Source organism: Brachycentrus maculatus, unplaced genomic scaffold (genome assembly GCF_059751285.1).
Source record: "Brachycentrus maculatus isolate JH-2025_06_01 unplaced genomic scaffold, ASM5975128v1 h1tg000024l, whole genome shotgun sequence".
Classification (NCBI taxonomy): Eukaryota; Metazoa; Arthropoda; class Insecta; order Trichoptera; family Brachycentridae; genus Brachycentrus; species Brachycentrus maculatus.
In genome coordinates, this window is record NW_028280778.1 from 1,367,861 (window position 1) to 1,391,168 (window position 23,308).

General features: G+C 31.4%; 1 protein-coding gene across 2 annotated transcripts in view; it reads right to left on the bottom strand.

Moving 5' to 3' along the window:
• The window catches only part of LOC148313066 (uncharacterized), a 138,018-nt gene that overhangs the window by 12,285 nt on the left and 102,425 nt on the right, over positions 1–23,308 (bottom strand). For both annotated transcript variants that reach the window (XM_088268886.1, XM_088268879.1), the window contains exons 2-4: positions 13,815–14,092; positions 7,394–7,508; positions 4,974–6,232 (exon numbers count right to left, since the gene is read on the bottom strand). In XM_088268886.1, coding sequence (XP_088125012.1) covers positions 4,974–6,232; positions 7,394–7,508; positions 13,815–14,092 — 1,652 coding nt within the window. The remainder of the gene's footprint in view (positions 1–4,973; positions 6,233–7,393; positions 7,509–13,814; positions 14,093–23,308) is intronic.

Genomic DNA, 23,308 nt, shown 5'->3' on the forward strand with positions numbered 1-23,308 from the left:
TCAAAAGAGTTGAATTTGCCGAAAAAAATACTTCTCACCTCAGTAAATAAGTTGCTGTTACATTCAGCACATTTTTTGCAAGGTTACTCAGCTAAAAAGTTTCCATCAACGCCGCTGCGGGGACGGCGTTGTAAATACTTTCAAAGTTGTTTTATTTTTCAAAGAAAATATAGACGCTTAAAGTAAAAACTAAGTTACTTGAACATTTTTGTTTACATATATCGCTCACTCCTTTCAACAACGTTATATATCAGAAAACTTGATTTTATAGGAGATCGTTTTTAAAGTTTAAAAATATCATAAAATGTTTTAAAAATAAATATCAAGCCACCTGTTGAACTTTTTTACTGTGCAACTGATCTTTTTAGGTAAAACTTGAATGTTTATTCTCCATTCGAAAAATATTAAGTATATTTAAAAAAATAATTAAGCAATACCCTTTCTTCAACTGACATGCAAAAACAACACATTCTGCTCTGTAGCAGGTAAATATTAAGTTAAAAATATGCCGCTTTTGCTGGGTTATAGTACATTTTCTATGCATTCCGAAAACATGCACAACTGAAAATTGACGTATTTTGACATATGACGTTGTTGAAAGGAGTGAGCGATATGTCAAGTAAAATCTTAAAGACCTAGTATTATTATATTTTCTGTCTCTAATAAAGAAAAAAGGACTAAGAAATTTCAAATCCCAATGCTCATCAATAATTTAATAAATATTTATAAGAGTATGATATTTAAGTAACAACATAAGTTTATACGACCACATAAGTTACATCACCTTGCAGTATCAAGATTTTTGTTGTTTGTCAACATAGACGAAGAAGTCTTTTGTCAGCTGAATATGTATTTTTGAACAATTACAGATTTTAAGGATCTGTTATTGATTGGATAAAGAGATCACTTAATACACACTGTAACATTTCCAATCAGCCTATGATCGTCAATCACATAACTCAAATTTACGGAAGTTTTAACATTGAATTATACTTACTTCAATTGAAAACGTCAACCACATTTTTCCATTAAAACATCCTCAGCGACATCTGTGTTTGGAATAAGTAGTTACATTTTTCTTATTTATTTTATTGTATTTTGTTTACAACTACATAGAATGATTGAATGATTGAATATTTATACATGTATGTATTGTTATTCAAATATAAAAAATAACTTTAATGGCAATCCGGAGAACTGATTAATATATGAAAACATATATATTTAAATACATTTTAATAGATTTATATTATCCACTGACACTTCGTGATGGAATTGCATTTTTAATATATTATTAGATTAAAACCAATATTTTTAGCTTTTTCACTTTATTTTTTATTTGACCAGCGGCCAGGTTTCGTCGTTACCGACATCATCGACATTACCAGTCTGATGATGTCGGTAACGACGAAACCCGGTCGCTGGTCAAATAAAAATAAAGTGGAAAAGCTAAAAATATTGGTTTTAATCTAATATATTATTATATGGTTTTAATCTAATATATTATAAATACATTTTATATGTTTATATAAAGTTCCTATCGTTAATAATTCTGAAGAATTTTGAGTGAAATTCTAACACACGAGGTCGCTTTTGAAGTTTAAAGTTTAAAAAAGGCAAAGCAATCTCTCCAGAAAACACTGACTCACTCTTAACGGATCGTTACCCACGTGAGCCGGATTAAATATTTCTCTTCTGTTCCATTTTAAATATTCCCGAAACCTCCGAAGTTGAGAATCCACTTCATTAAAGATGCCATTGAGGGATCAGGTAGTTAGTTTGCACCAGCGGCAAAAATAAATCGGGTAGAATTAACACCTAAAGCGCGATGCCCTCAAACAAAACGCGCCCAGCGGTGGTGGGTCTGATCTGACCCAGTACAGAAATCGCCTTTTAGGCGTTTTTTGTCGGGTTTTTATATTTTATATATTAATCAAAATAGGCTACATAGCAATAGGATAATGTGTCATAAGTTTTGTATGAGAATTTTCAAGTTTTTGATAGTTTTGAATTTAAATTATCCAAGCGCTTCATTTTACATGCGAACTCGACCGAGCGCAGCTGCTAACTACCACCGCGTAGCATGTCGCATCCGCGTGAGGCATGATCGGCATGAAGCAGTGGTTGTAAACATGTTTATTTTTAATGAATTCAAATAATTTGTGTTTTTAATTTTTTAACTATATTTTAAGTCAACATCATAAAAGATAGAATTTTTAACTTTTATTTGTTATCTTCAAATATAAAACGTGGCGGTTAGCTCCAAAAACCACAAAATGATTCTGGGATTTTGACTTGAGTTCATAATTCAAGATAAATTTTTGTCCATAATGCAATTAAAATTTATTTTAAATACAGAGAAAATGGTAAATTTTTCATTGAAAAATATAAACAGAATTGCCCAAAATGGTGTAAATATTCATTTAATGTTCGCCATTTCTTACATAGATTTGCGGGTCTTAGAAATTATGAATATAATTTTGTACGGTACTAAATAAAACTAATTTTTGGGTATAAATTATTTTTATATACAAGTTCGTTAGACATAATAGGTAACAAATTTAATTTTAATATAGACAAGTAAATTATTATCAAAAAATCAGAAGACATCGCTACTTTTCTTGTTAAAATCGATGTCTTCATCACTTACTGACATTTCTTACAAAACCAAGTTTTCTGTTTCACTTTAAAATTCTGTATCTAAGGTTTTTGAATTCTAAATCACTGTCATCTACACTACTTTCTCACTTTTCTTTCAATTTTAGAACTGTCCAAAAGTCGTACAATCTCGTTATGAGATATTTATTTTTTTTCCTGCCATTCATTGTGGTAGTGTCGTAAAGATTTTTTTTTTAAAAACTAGAAATTGTTCAAACATAAAACAGTTTATTGTGAAGTTTTGAAGTTAGTAACTTTGTGTATGTCGGTGTTGTATATATACATAAATCTATTATATACTATATATTACCACTATTTGTGGTATTTTCTAAGTAAAACTTAAATTAAAAATGGTTAGATTTTACCAAAAAGTAACTGCCGAATCAATTTATGAAAATATTAACAACTTATGTAATAATTACACTTTTTTAAACGTGATCCTTAGTATTTTTCATACAAGTAAACAAATAAATCAGTTTAAAACGAATGTAAAAAAAACAATATACAGAATCAATCGCCAAAGATTGACAATGTTTGCTTTTGTTTTGGGGAGTTCGAGGGCACGGCAGACGGCACACTAACACATTGATAGCGAACAACTGACCTTACTCAATATGATTTTTGATCTTTTATTTGTTCTTTTTTTTTAAATAACTCATTCGAATCTCGTCCGATAATTTTTGTTTATATCTCAATTTGTAGGTAATTGTTTGAAGAACGATTACACTGAAGGAAAACGACGTAAAAAAATTACCTATTAAGTAATTAATAATTTTCCGCGATGGTGGGTCTGATCAGACCCACCATCGCAGAGGAGGTGTTAATGGCGTATGAAGCTCGAAAAGTTTTCAAACGGGTGGAAATTAAACACTCTCCCCCCAGACGGAATTGAGAGCTACCAAAATACAGAACTATGCGCACTGAAGAAAAAAAACGTAATGCATATCTTGAGCTTGGTGATGTACTCAGAAGAACGCTCGTCAGGTAATACAATTCTCAACATTTTGAGTGAGTCCAATATTTTTTCACAAATCTGAGTTTCTCGACTAAGGAGTTATTTCACAGTTTTGAGATCTCAACATAGATGAATAAAAATATGGAAGTCTTAGTATTCACAAGGTTTACGTAAGGCAACACATTTTTTTTTAAAATTGTATCAATAATGCTTATCTCAACCTTGCATTCTTTACTTATATCACCATTTGAACATATCGCTCACTCCTTTCAAGAACGTCATAAATCAAAAATCGTCAATTTTCAGTTGTACATGGTTTCGGAATGCCCATAAAATGTACTATATCCCAGCAAAAGCGTCATATTCTTAACTTAATATTCACCCGCTACAGGGCAGAAAGTGTTGTATTCGCATTTTGAAGAAAAGGTATTGTTTAATTTTTTTTTTAAAGATATTAAATATTTTTCAAATGGAGAAAAAACTATCAGGTTTTACCTAAAAAGATCTGTTGCACAGTAAAATGTTCAATAAGTGGCTTGATATTTATTTTTAATACATTGTATTATATTTTTATACTTTAAAAACGTTCTCCTGAAAAATCTAGTTTTTTGATTTATGACGTTCTTGAAAGGAGTGAGCGATATATCAATCTTCGTTTTATCGTACATTTGTTTGAACGATCGCATTCAGTCTACTTTCACCCTTCTTATGCTAATTTCCATATTGATTTTTCATACATTAAGATTATGATCAATTGTAATAATGCAGTTTTACTACGACATATCGATAAATAAAACTTAAATAAATTTAAATAAAATAAAGAGCTCAATGATCTATTTTTTATATAACTTTGTGAGAATCATCAGTGCGTTACTTGGATATAACTTTGTGAAAGTAAACAGTGCGTGATATTACGTTGTGAGTAAAAACAATACGTGACTTGAATATAACTTTGTGAGTGCAAACAGTGTGTGATTTTTTATATAAATTTTTGGGTGTAAACAGTGCGTGACTTTGATATAATTTTGTGAGTGTAAACAGTGCGCGACTTTGATATAACTTTGTGAGTGTAAAAAGTGAGTCACTTTGATATAACATTGTGAGTGTAAACAGTGTTTGACTTAAATATAAATTTGTGAGTGTAATCTGTGCGTGACTTTTATTAAACTTTGTGAGTGTAAACAATGTGGGACATTGATATAACTTTGTGAACGTAAACAGTGCGTGATTTTGATATAACGTTGTGAGTGTAAACAGTGTGTAACTTGATTTTGCCAGCATTTACAGTGCGTGACTTTCGATATGTTTGTGTACCTACATAAATATATTTTTTTAAAGTTAAAATACATTTTTACATTACCTCTTTTTTTGTATCCGAACTACTCGAGTGTTTTTGGATCACCTTCATTTCCCTACTTGTCCTCCTCCTCGACTTCTTTTGATTTTTGTGCCTTCTTTTCTCCGCGCTCCTTGACGTCGGAATATTATCACTCCACTTCTCGTCTGGAGTACTTTCATCTTTCCCGATTGAAAAAGTTTTATCCGCAGTCTCCGATTTTAATCCGCCAGTCTCTGCAATATTCTCGCCCATCGAACCGTATTCGGAGTTTTCCATAGAATTATCGACGAAATCCTCATTTTCGACACGATTTGTTTCAGCATATGGATCATTTTCATATACAATATGGCCATGCCCTTTATCGGGGTTCTTGTGTGGATTCTTATTAGAATTAAAATCGAACGATAAGTCTCCCATGTCATCTTCCATCGAAAATTCTCTTTCGTGTTTCGTATTTTCTTTTTCGTTACCTTCAGAATCATCAATTTTCGTTTTATCCGTATTATTTTCGTAATCTCTTTCAATGTTGGTATCATCGTGAACAGATCGCCTCGATCTGGTATTGTACTTTGGATTATTCGTAATGAAAATATTGCTTTGTGGTTCTTCCGTGTAAGTTGATATAGGGGACTCCCTCAATAAAATGTTATTTCTATTTTTACGGGATTCGTCGTTCTTAGAATGAGCCAGTCGAGATTTGCCTAGTTTCCTCTGGACCACCCTTTTGGTGGCCGTGTCATACCGCAAGCTCAAACTGTTAATTGTTTTATGGTTGTGTCTCCTAAGTTTGTTAGCTTTCCTGACCCTGTCGTAATCCAAAAGTTCTATAATATCCCCGTTGCCCGGCGATAAAGGCTGATTGAGTTTGACTTTATCTATATCATTATTGTCCATATCGTTCGAGAACAAATCTTTGGATTTCTTTTCCGGGGCGTAACGTTCCCTGTAATATTTTTTTTCGTGACGTATAGGGTCGACGTCGCTAAACTTATATTTTCTATTCTTTTTCATCTGTCGGCTTTTATCGTAAATGTAAAAATTTGTTCCCGGGTGTCGTTTCACTGAATTTTCAGTTAAATTTTCCGAATGCTCGGGAATCTTATTACTTTTCTCCATTAATTCCGCAATTAGTTTCAGTTGTTGATTATTCAATTTCGTGCTACCCAAAGTGAGAGGGATTTCATCCTGGACCAAATTATCTTCAGTATATACGACGATGAAGGAAGACGACATGCTATCTCCAGTTTCTTTCAAAAAGTGGTTCGCTGTGATCGCTTTGCCTAGAAAATAAAGAACGTTCTCTCAAAATAAGAAATAAATTGCCATCATTTAAATTACATATATTTTAAAACTGTGAATTTAAACATAGGAATTTTCAGAATCAAACTTTTCAACAATCGTTCCTAAGGCTTAATTTAACATTTACAGAATAGTGACTTGGGATCTGAACAGCTTGAGAAACTTATCACTTTTCAGATTAATTCAGAGATACTTTATTCCTCTGTTTAATCCTCTCAAAGAGATGACAATTTTAAATGTCTTCTTATTTTAGCGCTGAAATTTCTCGGATCAAAGCATAATCGTAATAAAGAGATTTTATGGTTTAATAGTTTTATAATCGGGATCTAGTTTATCGTTGTGTAATATTTAAATAAAATGGTGAAAATACTTTAATTATAAGCCAAATTCGTGCTTCTGTTAATTATTCTGCTGCTTCCAATTTTTTTTCAAAACACATTTATAAAATTTTAATAATATTTTATAATTAACATCCCTTTTTGTAAATACTATAGGTAAAACTTTAATTTAAAATTGCAAAGGGGTAGTTGTATTTTATGTATTTAAATATTTTATTATGTATTACATTGTGTTATGATATATTTTGTTGTATAATATTTTGTTTTATGTCGTATTATTTTATTAAGTTATGTGTTTATTCAAATAGATAGTGAAATTGAAATATTTCTTTTCAAAATATGATATTTTATAGATCAATAATATTATACTTTTGAGAATATAAAGGAGCAATAAACTGTATTATATCAATATTATTTTGTGTTATTTGGTAAACCCAAACGATGGAAGGATAGCTGTTCTTCCACCTCCCAGGAGCGACTCGAGAATGACAGGACCTAGTCCTAAAAGAAGAAGAAGAAGAAGAAAAAGAGGTATTTGGTAAAATTATTTTTATTTTACCTTAAATACAATCATAGTTATACAAAACTTCAAGATATTATCAAATTTTTATCTTCCCTTGATAAAATCATATTAAAGGGATACGACACATTGATTTATCATAAGCTTTATTTGAATAAAGAATTAAAATAAAAGTTTTTAATTATTATTTTGAAACGTGCTGAAATAAGTACCCTAACAACGAGACAAAACATTGTTTTGTGTTAGGATAGATCAATTACTGGTGTATTGTGAAGCATCCTTACCCCTGGGTCCTTCGAACCGAACTCCGAATATAGACGTCGGGCTGGCGGAAGGCGAATTCAGCATTTCCTTGAGGGCCATCGATATGTCGATTGTGTGCCAACCGCCTCTTGTAATCTGAAACGGAAATTCACCAAGTCTTAATTAATAACACAATTATGAAAATAACAAGAAAATATGAAATTTTATTTTGCTTGCGTAGTATTTTATATATTTTTTATTGATTTTGCGTTATTTTTTGTGGAATGACACAATGATTAAACACTTATATTAGACAACTAATTAAATTTTATTTCAAACGAAATGTTTCGAAAATTACATATGTCTTTGTTGACAGGTGATTATTCCTCGAACTTGTTAGTTTATATTTGTTTCTTATAAGCCAACGACGATTTGATTAAGGAAACATACTTTGGGTATGTGTTCTTGTCATTAATAAGAGATATTACGGTACTAGTATTTATTATTTTTACTACCACATTTTCACTGTTATATGTACATACGTTTTAAAATTAATTACTTGTATTAGACCACTAATTGTGTTTTATTTCGCTCGATTACTTTCGAAAACTACAGGTGTTTTCATCGACAGGTGATCACAAAAACTAACGAGTAAAAAATCATTCAAGTATTGATAGAGGTTGGTGTGGTAATAACTAGAGGGGGGGAGGTTAGGGAGTGGAACTTGTATGGGAACATAGACAACAATAATGAAGAAATTTGGAAAAGCATATTGTTAATTAATGCTTTATCAGTATTTGGCTTTTTGTGGACTTCCAAATTTTGTGACTTGCGCTTTTTTTGAAAACTAAGTGAAAAAATTACAGTTTGTATGAGTAAAATGAGTGGTTATTTTCCATTATGTGATTCGTGAACTCTAAAAAATAATTACTAGTAAGACCTTGGCGATGTTCTTTGATTATTATTCTTAAATATCTCTATTTCCTTTATATAAAACTCAATTAACAAGTATTTAAATTTTAATAATGGTAATTTTTTGATACCTTATCATTAAATATTGATCGTCCGTTACATTACAGCAAGACGTCTATTTACTTGACAAACTATTAGAAATCTAGCGAAGCTACTATCATCCATATAAATAGCTTTTGAATTGAATTGCGTATAGTTTCAGATGCATCATTTAACACTTGTCTGCCTCCATATTGTGAGGGTCAGCACGTTTGGCTACTATTTGGAGGTCCGGGATCGATTCTGAGAGGAGTCAAAATAAAAATAAGTGATTTTGATATACTTTCAGGCGTAAAAATGATAATGAATCTCTTTATGATCTTGCATACTCCATACATCAAAATAAAGGGTCTCTACGATATAAAGACATCCTCAATCCAACATAGATGGCTCTAGTGAACTCACATTTACATTGTCATGGATTAATGATGTATGCAGGAGTGTAAAATTTGAGTCGTGTAGCTGTCAATTATGGGTAGAATGGTGAATATGTGTGAAGTGATCACTTAATAAGCCTATGATAGGTCACAAGCTCTTTAAATACCCAGACTTCCATATTCTTCTTCATCTGTATTGAGATGTACACTAAATGCTTTTCATATTACGCCTCTTTTGATCGTTCGTCCTTAAATAGATGAAACTTTAACGTCCCGAATACAAATCCTAGTATGATAAATGAATCAGATTAATATTTGAACAAAACGCAATAAGCAAAAACCGATTTGTACATTTCTCAAAATCCTAAAAGGGTTAAAATCTTTGCTATCTAGATTTTATGGGAAGGGTTTACAATAATCAATTGAAAGGCGTGCCCTAAGGCCAATTAGGATAATAAATAATCTAGGATTCTGCATTAATCTACGAATAGAATAATGGACGCCTTAATTCATTTTGTGTAATGCCTGTAATAATTTCATAGCGTTAAAGCAAAAACAAAATCAAAAACTTTAGGATCTTTGTAACATTTTCTTTTGCTTTTAACTTTTCAAAATTAAATATAAAATTTAACATTTTTGCAACTCAACGTAGATGAAGAAAGTTTGGAAGGCTTACGACTTATCAAAGGCTGGTTAGATGATGACTTTACACACGTATAACATTCACCATTCTACCCATGATTGACAACTACATTACTCAATTTTTTTGTAAGTCATACATATGTATGTATATGGGTACTGCTTCACATAAACGGAGTTTTATCTTGATCGTTAACATACGAAGGAAATGTGATCAGCCCTCCGCTTCAGGTACCGGTTCAGGCTAATATTGAATAAATATTAGAGTGAAAAATCACTTATATTTATTTGACCCCCCCTGAAATAGAACTTAGGACCTCCAGTACCGTTGCCGATCATGCTGACTACGGAGGTAAAAACCTCTAGAAGGATGTTAAAATTACAATAACTATTTTTTCATTAATGTATAATTTTCTAGCTCATTACGATTTTTTTCGTTGATTTATTCATTTAATAAAAGTACATTGTTTTATTACATGTTTTTTTTTTATAAAACTCTCGATCTTATATGATCTCGTTTTGTATGTTTATTTGTAGTTTTATGCGAAGTAATGGAGAACGTATTATGATAATAGTGGAAGGGTAAAGGAAAGGCTGTGAATAGGATAAACGATGCACTTAAATATTTTATTACGTAGAAGCACTCGTCTAAAGAGGAGAAAACATAAAAACAGGGAGAATCTTCGAGGAAATGTGGCCATTTTAGACTCTAACGATATTCATTTATGATTTTCAGAATAAAACCGTTTGAAAATAATCCCAAGCTGAGAGATACATTATAGATAAGATAGAAACACTAAAGACCCCTCTTGGACCTTAATAATTGTTGGTTAAGTTAAAATGATTTTTTTATAAAAATACACGTTTATACAGAAGGTGAAGGTATCATACAAATTGAAGGCATCTGAGAAAAGGATTGTTTTTTTCAGTCAGACACTTTATATGGCTGTTTAAAGTAAAGTCGAATTTTGTTTATAACAGAAAAATTTATTTAGAACTTTACTAAAATAAACAACTTTGTTTTCACCACTTTTTTACTACACATAAGTACAATTTAACCTACCGGTTTCGACAAGAACCCTGTCATCATCAGGTTTAAAACAAAGTTGTTTAATTTTATAAAGTTCATAAAATGTGCCACAAAGTATCTGCGAAACACATTCAAGAAATTTTATTTAGTGTCACGAAATATTGTTATCTGATTTTGGTTAGTTATAAGATATGGCTTCTTAATACCATAATAAGCCCATCAATGTACATATATTCTGTACAAGAAGTTGACAAATAAACGAATGAATTAAATTATTTTAATGTCCACCAATATGTTTTAAAATATGTCATATTTGTCATATAAAATGTGACCAATATGTCATATTTTCTCTATCTCTGTGTCTATTCAAACATGAGTATATAGAATTCTGGGCACTTATACAATAGATAGGGGTTATAGGACCGTTCATTGACTAGTTTAGGTCATCGCTTTATACACTGTGTAACATTCGCTACTCTATCCATGATTGGCAAACCGTTGATCAAATTTTGGAAAGCTATATATATGCTTCAATTATAAAGATCCAATATATTTTTCGATCAAAACTCTACGATTGAAATTTTTTACTAGCTGCAAACTTCACAAAGCGTAAAAATATAAATGAGATTCATTAATTTGAATAAATGTGTTTAACATTCATAATAATATGGACAAGTATTTAACCTCAAGGGACTATTTAGTACACATTTTATGAAGCTTTCACAAAGCTTCAATCAGAAAAAAATCAAAGAAGAACAAAATATGGATCAGGTTAAGAAAATACAATCGTAAACTGGCTAACATTGAATTGTTTTCAAAATCGTAAATTTTGATATTTTCCCAATATGGAGCTCGCTTTTCAATGGAACGTAAGTTGGTTTTTGTTTGTGTTGATCTCCCTCACTGGAATATTGAATACCAATTTATTCGGTACCTTTCTGGAGAACAACTTTAAAAGGTTTCCCGTATTTCGTTTTTACTGCTCTTAAAGTACAACCCCCATCGCTGCAAACCGACGAACCTGATTTGAATTTCAAGTAAATGACAACCATTTCCTCTTTGGGATTAAAGGAATGTTTTTACAGGAATATTCATGTAAAACTATGCTCAAAGCGTTTACTTAACGCTCGTAAAACCTCCAACTTTTTACGGCTTATGAAATAGCGTAGATGTGGAAAAAAGAACGTAAAATCTCTGTTGTATTATGAAAACAGCTTCATTTTCCCTTGATTCGATTTTCAAAAGGAGATTTTCGTTTTTTTATTCCTTTAGTTAGCTTTTGTATATAACATTTAATGCTAACAATTTTTAACACTTAATTTATATCTTTTACAATATGCAAAACATTTATTTTTAAATTCTTTCAGGCATCCTTCATACATTCAGGCATCTCATCATAAATTTTCAAACCCTTATACATGATACAATTTTGCGACTCTATGTATTTTTTTTTAGGTCTTATTTTATTATTATTTCTAGTAACATGTTGATGATTTTTTTAAACTTCTTTATTCTGTAAACATTTAGGCATTTTGTGCTAAGAAATAAAAATAAAAATAAGCATATTATGTATATGTATGATAAAGATTAGTTGCTTTTTTATAAGTACAAGTTGAGTTCTTCTCTTTTTTTCTACATTTTTAAATCTATTTTTCTTCAACTATTCTCATAGCTTTATTTTGAAAAATCTCCAATTTGTTTAAAATTTCGACTAAAAGCATACAATTTGTGAAAAGTATCGGTAAATCATTTGTAGTATTTGTAAAACATGAAATTTGTTTTCGGATTCACAAAGGATTAATCGTGTATTTGGTAAATGATTCGAAATATTTTAAACCTTTTGCAAACATACAAATTTATGTGATCTGACTGTAAATACAATCTGAATTCATTACGTTAAATATTTTATTTTATTTCATGAACCCTGTTTAAATAAGTACATTTAAATGTTATTTCATAATGCCTTTGTTTAATTATAAAGCTCTTTTCGACAAAAACCTTTTTTACCTCATATTTTTACCCCATCCGCACTGAAATTATAGTAAATATAATTATTGATATATTACCAGTCCGTCCGTACCATTTTGTCCGCCTCCGTAGTGTAATGGTCAGTACGCTCGCCTACCGTTCTGGAGGTCCCGGGTTCGATTCCCAAGGGGGGTAAAATAAATATAAGTGATTTTTCACTGTCATATTTATTCAATATTACCCTGGACTGATACCTTTCCTTAAGTGGAGGCTGATCACCTTTCCTTCATGTGTAACGATCAAGATAACACTGCTTTTATATGACGCAGTGCCCTATGCACCATTGGGGTGCAGATAAGGGTATTATTATATTATTATTACCAGTCATTTCACCTTCGCAAATTTTTCGAACTAACGTAAGATGTTTAAGAAGTAAAATTTTTTTTAAGCATTGAATATTTTCCGAGCGAAATATAATAACTTTGATAAGTAAAACTTAGCTAAGTACAAAAGTAAATTGTATGTACGAAGGAATGTCAAGAAAGCTTAAGCTTTGGAAAACTGTGAACCGCTTAAACAAAAGAGATAAACTCCACATTCAAACTTTCTTAACAATTTAAAACGTTTGGATAAGTCTGAAAATTTAAAATGCTCGTTTGTGTAAGTGTAGAATCATATTCTTTAAACTAGGAACTACTCCACAAAGAGTTAGTTTAAACTAAAGTTTCCCAAACTTTAGTTTAAACTAACTCTTTGTAAACCACTAGTAATTTTTTGCTATCTGTAAACTTCCTGTCTACCTTGTATTGAATTCTCTTTCACTTATCAGCTACAAATCGCTCACTCCTTTCAAGAACGTCATAAATTAAAATTCGTCAATTTTCAGTTGTGCATATTTTCGGAATGCCCAGAAAATGTATTATATCCTAGCAAAAGCTGCATATTTTTAACTTAATATTTACCCGCTACAGGGCAGAAAGTGTTGTTTTTGCATTTCGAAGAAAAGGTATTGTTTAAAATATTTTTTTAAATATACTAAATATTTTTCAAATGGAGAAAAAACCTTCAGGTTTTACCTAAAAAGATCTGTTGCACAGTACAAAGTTCAATAAGTGGTTTGATATGTATTTTTTAATACTTAGTATTATACTTTTAAACTTTAATAACGTTCTCCTGAGAAATCTTTTTTTTTATATATAACGCTCTTGAAAGGAGTAAGCGAAATGTGTTTTGATAGTTCATCAACGGAGAAAAGAGGGCTGACCATCTTGCCTTCATGTAAGTAACGATCATGATAACACTGCGTCGATAAGATGTAGTTTCCTATACACCATTGGGTGCGGAAAAGGGTTAGAAGAAGAAGAATTATATTATATTGTGAAATGCAGAAAAATATAAAAAACAAAACAAAAAAAAGAAGAAGAAAAAGCATCCTACCTGAGCGACGAGCACCGAGTCGAGCGAGCGCAGCCGGGTGCGCTCCAGCTGGGCGCGCTCGCGGTCGGGCGCGGCGGGCGGCGGCAGCGCGGGCGCGCCCGTGTGCAGCGCGTACAGGCGCACGCGGCACGGCGCCGGCAGCGCGCCGCCCGAGCGCCCCTTGCGCGCGGCGCCCAGCCGGCGCCGGTGGATGTGCAGCTGCGCGGAGCGCACCTTCTCCGCGCGCGACACGCCGCTCATGTTGAACACCAGGATGTCCTTGAAGTGGGGCACGAAATCTAAAATAACACAGATATATTTCATATTTTACTTTAAGTTACGATTTGTTCACAGAGGAGTCATTTATATTGACATCTCAAAATAAATGAAGAAGAACATAGATATACACTTGGGCCTCAAGTAACACGGATGTATAAATTGTGGCATATTTTTGTATACACATGTATTGTACGCTATTTTTATAATTTTATTTATTGTTTCGGCATTAACTTTGTGGTAAAACATTTTACAATGATTATAGAAAACACTTGTTTTTTACCACTTGAGTTTTATTAAAGACTACATGTTTCAGAAATTAAACTTCCATCATAACACGGTTTCACGTATAACACGGTTTCAGAAAAATAAATTAATTAAATAATATGTTTGTTATTAAAAAAATAATAAAGTAAATATTATATTATTTATTGATTCGGCATTAACTTTGTGGAATGACATGATTATTTTATTAAAATTAAACACAAATTTCAAAAAAGAAGATTAAAACATCTGTCGTTGTCGAAACTAGTCGTAAATATAAATAAAACTCATTGAAGTGGTATATTCAAATGTTAAATTTTAATAAAGTAAATATTCATATAAACTATCTTCGATTTTTAATTTTGTATGAACTTCAAACCTTGTATAACACGAGTTTTTGTGGAACCACATAATCGTGTTATACGAGGCCCAAGTTTATATAGGAGATAGGGAAAGATAAAACGACGCCGAGGAGCTGGCAGCAAGCAAACATCGTAGCTTTGCATCATTCGCGACTGGACCAGGATGAGTGAGGAGTGGAAGAGTTGTTCTAGATGGCGCATTTCTTTGTCTCTAACGTTGGGGGGACCTGACAAGGCACGCGACGAAGAAGAAAGTAGGTTATTTCACATGTGAGTTCTCGGCACCATCTATGGAGTTGAATAAACTTTGTATAAAACAGAAACCTTGTATAAAGCAGAAACCTTATGTAAATAAATATAACCTTATATGAATAAACTTTGAATATGAATAAACTTTATATGAATAACCTTATATGAATAAACTTTTACCTTATTTAAAAAATAACCTTATATGAATATACTTTGTATAAAGCAGAAACCTTTATAAAAATCATGTAACATTCATTCTGATTTATTTGATTTATAATTCAAATTATAATGAAGGTCTCCGCTAAATAGAAAACTTCCTCAACTTAACCATAGATGGTTCCGAGAACTCGCATATGAAGAGGATATCAATCGAAGGATAAATACAACTTAAACTAGTCTCTGGACAGGTTGTTAGCCCTGTAAATACCCAGACTTCCATATATTCTTCATCCATGATGAGATATCAATAAAAATTAAACACTTGTTTATTTGAGTTTATTAACGTCCATCTCCATCTCCATTGTGTGGCGATATGAACCATTCATTGGCCTAAGGTTATAAAAAGAGAATGCTAACAAGTTTTCAGAATTACAGATTTTCTGAAAAGGTGAAAATCCGAAAAAATTTTGGTATTTTCACCTATTGATGAGAACATCTATAGCTTTTTTTAGGTAAACTCATCGATAGTTACATTAATCACGGTGATCATTCTTGAGCTTCAGGTAGCAGTCCAAAGTAATATTGAATAAATGTTTTATTTAAAGTTCACTTATATTTATTTTAACCCCCTGGGAATCGAACCCGGGACCTCTTGTATGGTAGCCAACCAAACGTGTTCACTTGACTAAGAAGGCAGACCAACAACTTTATAAGATAGATAAGAAAACCTCCATCTTGCACACTGTTTTTGAAAAAAAAAGATATTTGATATGCACTGCTATTGTAATATCTCCTAGAACCGTTTATTATTACAAACTATTACGTCGACGTTATAAAACACCGTTTCTCTTCTAAATGATGAAATAATACGCCTTGTGAAACCATCTTATACAGGGTGGCGAACCAAGAAAAGAATAAGTAAATTAAAGAAAAAACAATTCATGTATTTTCATATTTACTGGTTTTGTATCAATCCGATAAGACAACATGTTTGCAACTTTATGTATATTATAAGCTACGATTGTTTTAAATAAGCCGACTTTTAAAGCACATATTTAAATAATGGAGTCCAATAAATGCAAATGTTTATATGCAATACAAGAGTGTTAATAAAAATAACCGTAATTTTGGATAATTATGAATAATAATAATAAAATATCAAATTTTGACTGATTCACTCAATCTTTTGGGTGTATTTTTGGGGACACAGAAACTGGAGTACGCAAAACTCCAATCTTTAACTGATTCATTCGATGAGTTTTATTTTGGTAATACAGAAACTGGCGTACATATAATTATAAACATTAACTGATTTGTTCAATATTTTAGGTGTAATTTTGGTGACATTGGAACTGGTGTGCAAAAAACTCCAAACTTTAACTGATTCATTCAATATTTTGCTTGTATTTTTTGCGACACAGAAACCAGCATATACATAACTTTAAACTGATTCATCCAATCTTTTAAGTGTAATTTTCATAACAAAGGAACTTGCTTTTTTGATTTATCTAATCTTTTGGGTATAATTTTTGTGACCAGAAACTGGCGTACACGTAACCTCAATCTTTAAGTGATTCATCCAATCTTATGGGTATAATTTTAGTGATACAGAAACTGGCGAACTCATAGTTCCCAACTTTTTCTGATTCATTTAATCTTTTTCATCAGTTGTGACAGGAACCAAGGGTTATCATTTTACATACAAAATTTCCATGTGAACTAATTGCATCGATTCCGATAAATATTTTATTTTAAACCCTCTTTTTAACCTTTTTCATTTATTAAGAAACGCAGTTTTTGTGAGCCACCCTTGGCAACCACAATATTAATATCTCCTGAGGGACTAAAAACTGTGAATATGCGCCGCTGAAACTAACATTAACGAACGCAAATATTGTATGAAGAGAATTCGCGGAACGACAAAGTTTCCATCTTTTGTCTTTGAAATGTTAATGAACGAAGGAAATTGTGTTAGGCGTCTCGTTTGACAATGTCGTCCGCGCTAACGAAACCGTTTTTTTAATCATACAACACACTAAATGTAATTTTACACAATGTAATAATACAAAAAATCAAATATAATATGTTAATTTAAAAAAAAAATTACATCCACAAATAATTTTTATGAACAAAATTTTGAACATCTTTAATTGTTTCTTCTTGATTGAAAATTCTTCCATTTTAAATTTTGGATTTTTTTTTTCTAAAATTTAAATTAAAAATGATACGATCAAGTTAACATGTCAAAATTACACGGATTTAAAAAAAATAGTAAATTCGATAAGTTTTCTATAAATAATTTTATACAAGTAATCGATACAAGTAATATCGATATTTTACACAGAAAACCAATGGGTTTAAATTAATTATATGGTAGAGATTCAATCGATGCAAAATAAGAAGAAAAAAAGTTAAAATGAATAAACGCTTATGAACATTTGAATATTTTATCGTATTTATTTTTACGTGAAAAAAAAACTTATTAGGTATTGTGTCTCATTTTTATTTAAAATAAAACAGTTTCGAGTGGTTTTTCCTTTAATTAATTTCAGAATGAGATAAAGATTGTGTAATTAGTTGTTCTCAGTTTCCGGTTAGGGTCATATTTCATGGTTATGTTTGGTTTTGTTTCCCTTAACCACATAGGGGTGGTATATTGAATTATCCGAACAAGGAGTATTCATAAACCTTTTTAACATTCATTAGATTTAAAAGTCTTAAATATGAAAAGTTTTATTTATTGATTTGGCGTTCAACTCGTAGAACTCCATTTTAATTGTTGTAATAATTTTTAAATCAAACACAGAAAGTAGACTCAAAAAATCTGTGTTTGATTTAAAAATTAAAACATTTTTTTTTTATTAAACACTTATTTCACACTACTTTCGAAAACTACACATGATTTATCGACGGGTGATCACAAAACCTTAGGAACAAAAATCGTTTTGTTATTGATAGTAGTGTGTGGGGTAATAACTAGAGGGTGGGGGAAGGGGGTGAGATCTGGTTTAATGGAAACATAGACAGTAATAGTGAGGAATTTTGGAATAGCATATTAATAATTAAAATTTGATCACTATAAGTTTTTTTTTGTTTTTCTAAATTTTCTAAATTGTTCATGACGTGTCCTTTGAATGTGGCTGAGTGTAATTATTTGAGTTTGTGTGAGTCGAGTGAGTGATAAGTTTCCATGAAATGATTCACGAACTCGGAAAAATAATTATTAAGAAGTCCAAAGTGATTTTTTTAAATCCTAGTTTTATCCAGTTTGACAAATATAATGACCATAATTTATTTTTTAAAAAAATAAGATATCTTTCTACATACTTAATGCCAAATCAATAAATAATAGTAAATTATGTTTAAAAACTATATTTTTTGTTACCTTATGTATTTTATTTATGCCTGTTAACTGTTCTTTTTATTGTTTGATATTATACATTTTGCCCTGTGTTTTCTTAATTGTTACTTTCTTATCTGTTTTCAGTCTTGTTAACCTTAATCCCATGTCCCGAAATGAGTAATGGAAATTAATAATCGGGAATATTATAAATATGACTTATGTTTGTAATATGTTTAAATTAAGAAATAAATGAAAAAAAAAATCACGATCAGGTATGCCAAATACTTGAAAGTGTTCAGGTCAGGAGTCGTAACAATCGGCGGGTATGTATGAGGAGATGCATGAACGTGGAAGAAAGAGGTGAAAAATCTTTGCAAAGACAGAGTGGTGTGGCGTTCTATATATATATGACGGCCTACCCCTGCGGGGAAGCGCCAAGGTGGTTTGTTAGTTAGTTAGTTAGTTAGTTTTGAAGAAATAAATCATGTATTTGACTTCGGATACCAAATTTCAAATCATTAGGTGTATTCATAAAACGACTGTGAATACAGGCACACTATGGATTAAGTATGGAGTACAATAGGGGTGCAAAGTGGCTAGGCGCTGTGCGGTTGTCATACCGGGTTACTTTTCCATTTCCCTCGTATTGGCGGTAACACCATTTCTCTGGGACGTGGTCCGCCGAAAGCACCTCCGAATTAAATATATTACAAAAGTTCCAGATCACATGTTTGATAAAACGGTCTGAACATGCCAGTCCTGGGTAGTAACTGCCGAACTTTACTCACTTTATCATTAAATTATTAATAAATTATGTGTTTAAATCACTTTAAATTAATTCTACATATTTAATGTTTAATATAATCATTTAATATTCTGGTTAAATGCCGTTGACATTATGATGACATTTTCGAGTAAATAAGAAGATAATCGAGTAGTTTTATGGTCTTGTGGTACTATCATGTATATTCAAAATTTTGTTTGAGTGTGTCCAAATACTTCACAGTGATACTTTTGAGTGTGTTCATATACTAATATAAGAGTTTCTGCTTAATAAAAAGCTTCTTTACATCTCACCAATAGATGTCTCTAGTGAAGTTCTAGAGATTCAAGAACAAGGTTTGTAAATTGGTTCATATATAGAATGATATAGAACTTCCAAGAATTTGAGTAGTGTGGGTGTCAATAATGAGTAGAATTGGTGAATGTTACACGTGTGTAAAGTGATCACTTAAACCAACCTATGACGGTCGTCAGCCCCAGAATACTTAGACTTCCATATTCTTCTTCACCTTTGATGAGATGTCAAAAAATATCATGTATATTATTGTTTATATAAATTTATCTGATTACGAATATAGCTTGATATATTTGACACTGATGGTTATTTACGGAATAAATTTTACATGTTAAAGAAACATTTACCATTACATAATTAAATCCAAAGACGAAATTATTGGGTTTGTTAAGGCCTTACTCTTAATAATATAACTGATTACGTTTTCGGCTGCGCGGAGAGCCAGTTGCCACCTCACACCAGTATTTTAGAATATATATTATATTTTTTACTCATATTTATGGAAAAAATATTTTTATGCATTTTTTTTAAGTCCTCATCTTTCAATAACTGTTTTCTTTTCAAAAACATAAATTTATTTGAAAGAAAAACGTATTTTTTCAATACAAAAATGGTGTTTAAAGAAATTTAATTATGTCAAATGTAACCTGGATTTAAAGATAAATAAAGTTTGCGATTTGACGTATGTTGGGCTCTAATATAAACACAACTAGTTTCGAGAACTAGATGTTCTCATCAACAGGTGAAAATACAAACTAAGAAGCAATAATCGGGTGTGATAAAAATTAAAACAGTATAATGCAATAGTTTAAAGCGCAGTCTACTGAGGTTCCTTATATACATTAATAACTTTATAAAATAAAAGTTTGGAATGCCTATTAAAAAAAAATAATAATAATAATAATTAAATAATAATGAGATAATCCAGATTTTGTGAACAAGTATTTGGACACACTCAAAATGTTGTAAATAAATTATCTGGTCAAATTATAAGCTTAATAATAATAAATATTGATAAATAATAATAAAAATGGTATTTTCTGGCGTTTCTCATGTGTGTGATTATAATCCAGGATTCGGATCTCACATACTAATATAAGAGTTTCTGTTTAATAAAAAGTTTCTTTACATCTTACCAATAGATGTCTCTAGTGAAGTTCTAGTGATTCATGAACAAGGTTTCTAAATTGATTCATATATATAGAACTTCCAAGAATTTGAGTAGTGTGGTTGTCAATAATGGGTAGAATTGGTGAATGTTACACGTGTGTAAAGTGATCACTTAAACCAGCCTATGACGGTCGTAAGCCCCGTAAATGCCCAGACTTCCATATTCTTCTTCATCTTTGATGAGATGTCAAAAAATAATATAAAAAAACTATTTTTAATTTGAAATAAATCAGACAAACGTGAAAACGAAAACGTCAGTTTTTCCCTCTACACGCAGTGCTTAGTATAGAAATTTAGATATGGGAATTTGTGCAAAATGGGCGTGTTTAAATTAAAGCTCAAGTATTACGGGATGCAGTAAATCTAGCGGTGTCAGAACCAAGCTTTGCTTGCCCCTAAATCGGTCAAGTACTGTTTGCATTATACTCTCTTCTATGTTTACATTCTAATCAGCCGTTTGTGTATTCAGCTGAATTATGGAGGTCGCGTCAAGGTTATTTATGCTAATTTAATTTTGCGGAATACAAATAGATTGGAATAATATTTATTATTATCATATCGTTAGGTCGTTACCTAGACGACCCCTATTGGCATTGGGCAGTTAAAACGAAGGGTTTTAATCACTGCTGAATTAAATATAATGTAAACGGGTGGGTAAAATACAAATGTGTCTCAATTAAGGCCTTAATCGCCATAATACGATTCATCAAGCGTCCGGCTGCGCTAAAAGTCGCTCGTTAGTTAACGCCCAATTTTTCAAGAATAAATAATTGTTTTGTTTTTTAGTATATATTCTGAAAACCATACATGTATTTCGAAGAAAAACTTACGAACAGAACGAGGATGGCCAAGAAGAGTTGATGTCACGACCAAATCAATCAGAACCTAAAATCTCGAGGTGCTTAAAGTCAACGTAATCGGAGGGCATGTATGATTGGACGTATGGTTGGGAAGGATGCTATGATACACTCCTAGATACAATGTCAGGACAGAAGAGTGTGGGGTGCACAATATCCTTTCTGCTTACCCCTGTAGGTAAACGGTATGCGATTTGTTAATTATTTATGGAGTGCAAACGGGAGCCTTGATAATTATTCAGGAGTTAAAAAAAAACAAACTACTTTCAAGATTATTATATTTCTTTTGTATACCCTGCTTTGAGTGAAAAAAAAACACAATTAAGTTCTGATCTTTAAAACTCCTAGCTGTCTTTAAAATTCATCTACCTTATGTTAATTTCAACAGCTAAAAACAAAAACGGTTGATTTAATGAGATATTTAGATTTTTTGTAAGTGGATTTTTTTGCTGAAAGTTAATGCTGTCAGAGAAAAGTCTAAGACAGGGATAGCAAACCTATAGCATGTGAGACGATTTTACATGGCACTTATATTATTTTTTAACCTCTCATCAAAGATGAAGAAGAATATGGATGTTACATGGAAGAATTGGTGAATGTTACACGTGTGTAAAGTGATCACTTAAACCAGCCTATGACGGTCGTCAGCCCCGTAAATGACCAGACTTCCATATTCTTCTTCATCTTTGATTAGATTTCAAAAAATAATATGAAAATAACTCCTTCAATTGGAGATAATCCAGATTTTGTGAACAAGTATTTGGACACACTCAAAATGTTGTAAATAAATTATCTGGTCAAATTATAAGCTTAAATAATAAAAATGAAAATGGTATTTTCTGGCGTTTCTCGTGTGTGTGATTATAATCCAGGATTCGGATCTCACATACTAATATAAGAGTTTCTGCTTAGTAAAAAGCTTCTTTACATCTCACCAACAGATGTCTCTAGTGAAGTTCTAGTGATTCAAGAACAATGTTTCTAAATTGGTTCATATATACAGAACTTCCAAGAATTTGAGTAGTGTGGTTGTCAATAATGGGTAGAATTGGTGAATGTTACGTTGTTATGTTGTCAGCCCCGTAAATGCCCAGATTTCCATATTCTTCTTCATCTTTGATGAGATGTTAAAAAATAATATAAAATTACATATATTTTGGCACTATGCTCAAAGAGGTTCGTCATCCCTGGTCTAAGCTATTCGTGAAGTTAGAAACCATGGATTCTAAAAGACTGAGACGTAATTTGCATTGCCATCTGTTTCATATACATAAAGCTTCCTAGCATTATCTCTCTTACCATTTTAATTTAAACAGAATAATTACATAATATGAAATGACCTATTTTGGCTGCTTGTAAATGTGACCGAGACACACTCCGCAGAGAGATGGTTCCAGGCCTTACCATTGTCTCAGAATTAAATTGGATTCAGTTACTGTACTCGTTGAAGTGACATTTAGTCCATTTCACTGAAATTCAATTTCTCTTGAGTGCGGTTCTAGTTTCTAGAACATGACATTTGCTATTAACTCCAACTAAGAACCAAATTTACTCCCGTCATGTTTTAAATAGGTTGCGGACTCGACTTCAATCGAGTTAAAGAGTTTATAATAATTTCGATTTCAATTAAAACTCAACGTGAAATTGGAGTGAAAAAAATCAGCTTGAATTGAATTTTTAACGTAAACTAGAAACTCAACTCGAATCAATCGGCGGGAACATTCTCATACATATGAGGAGATGCATGAACGTGAAAG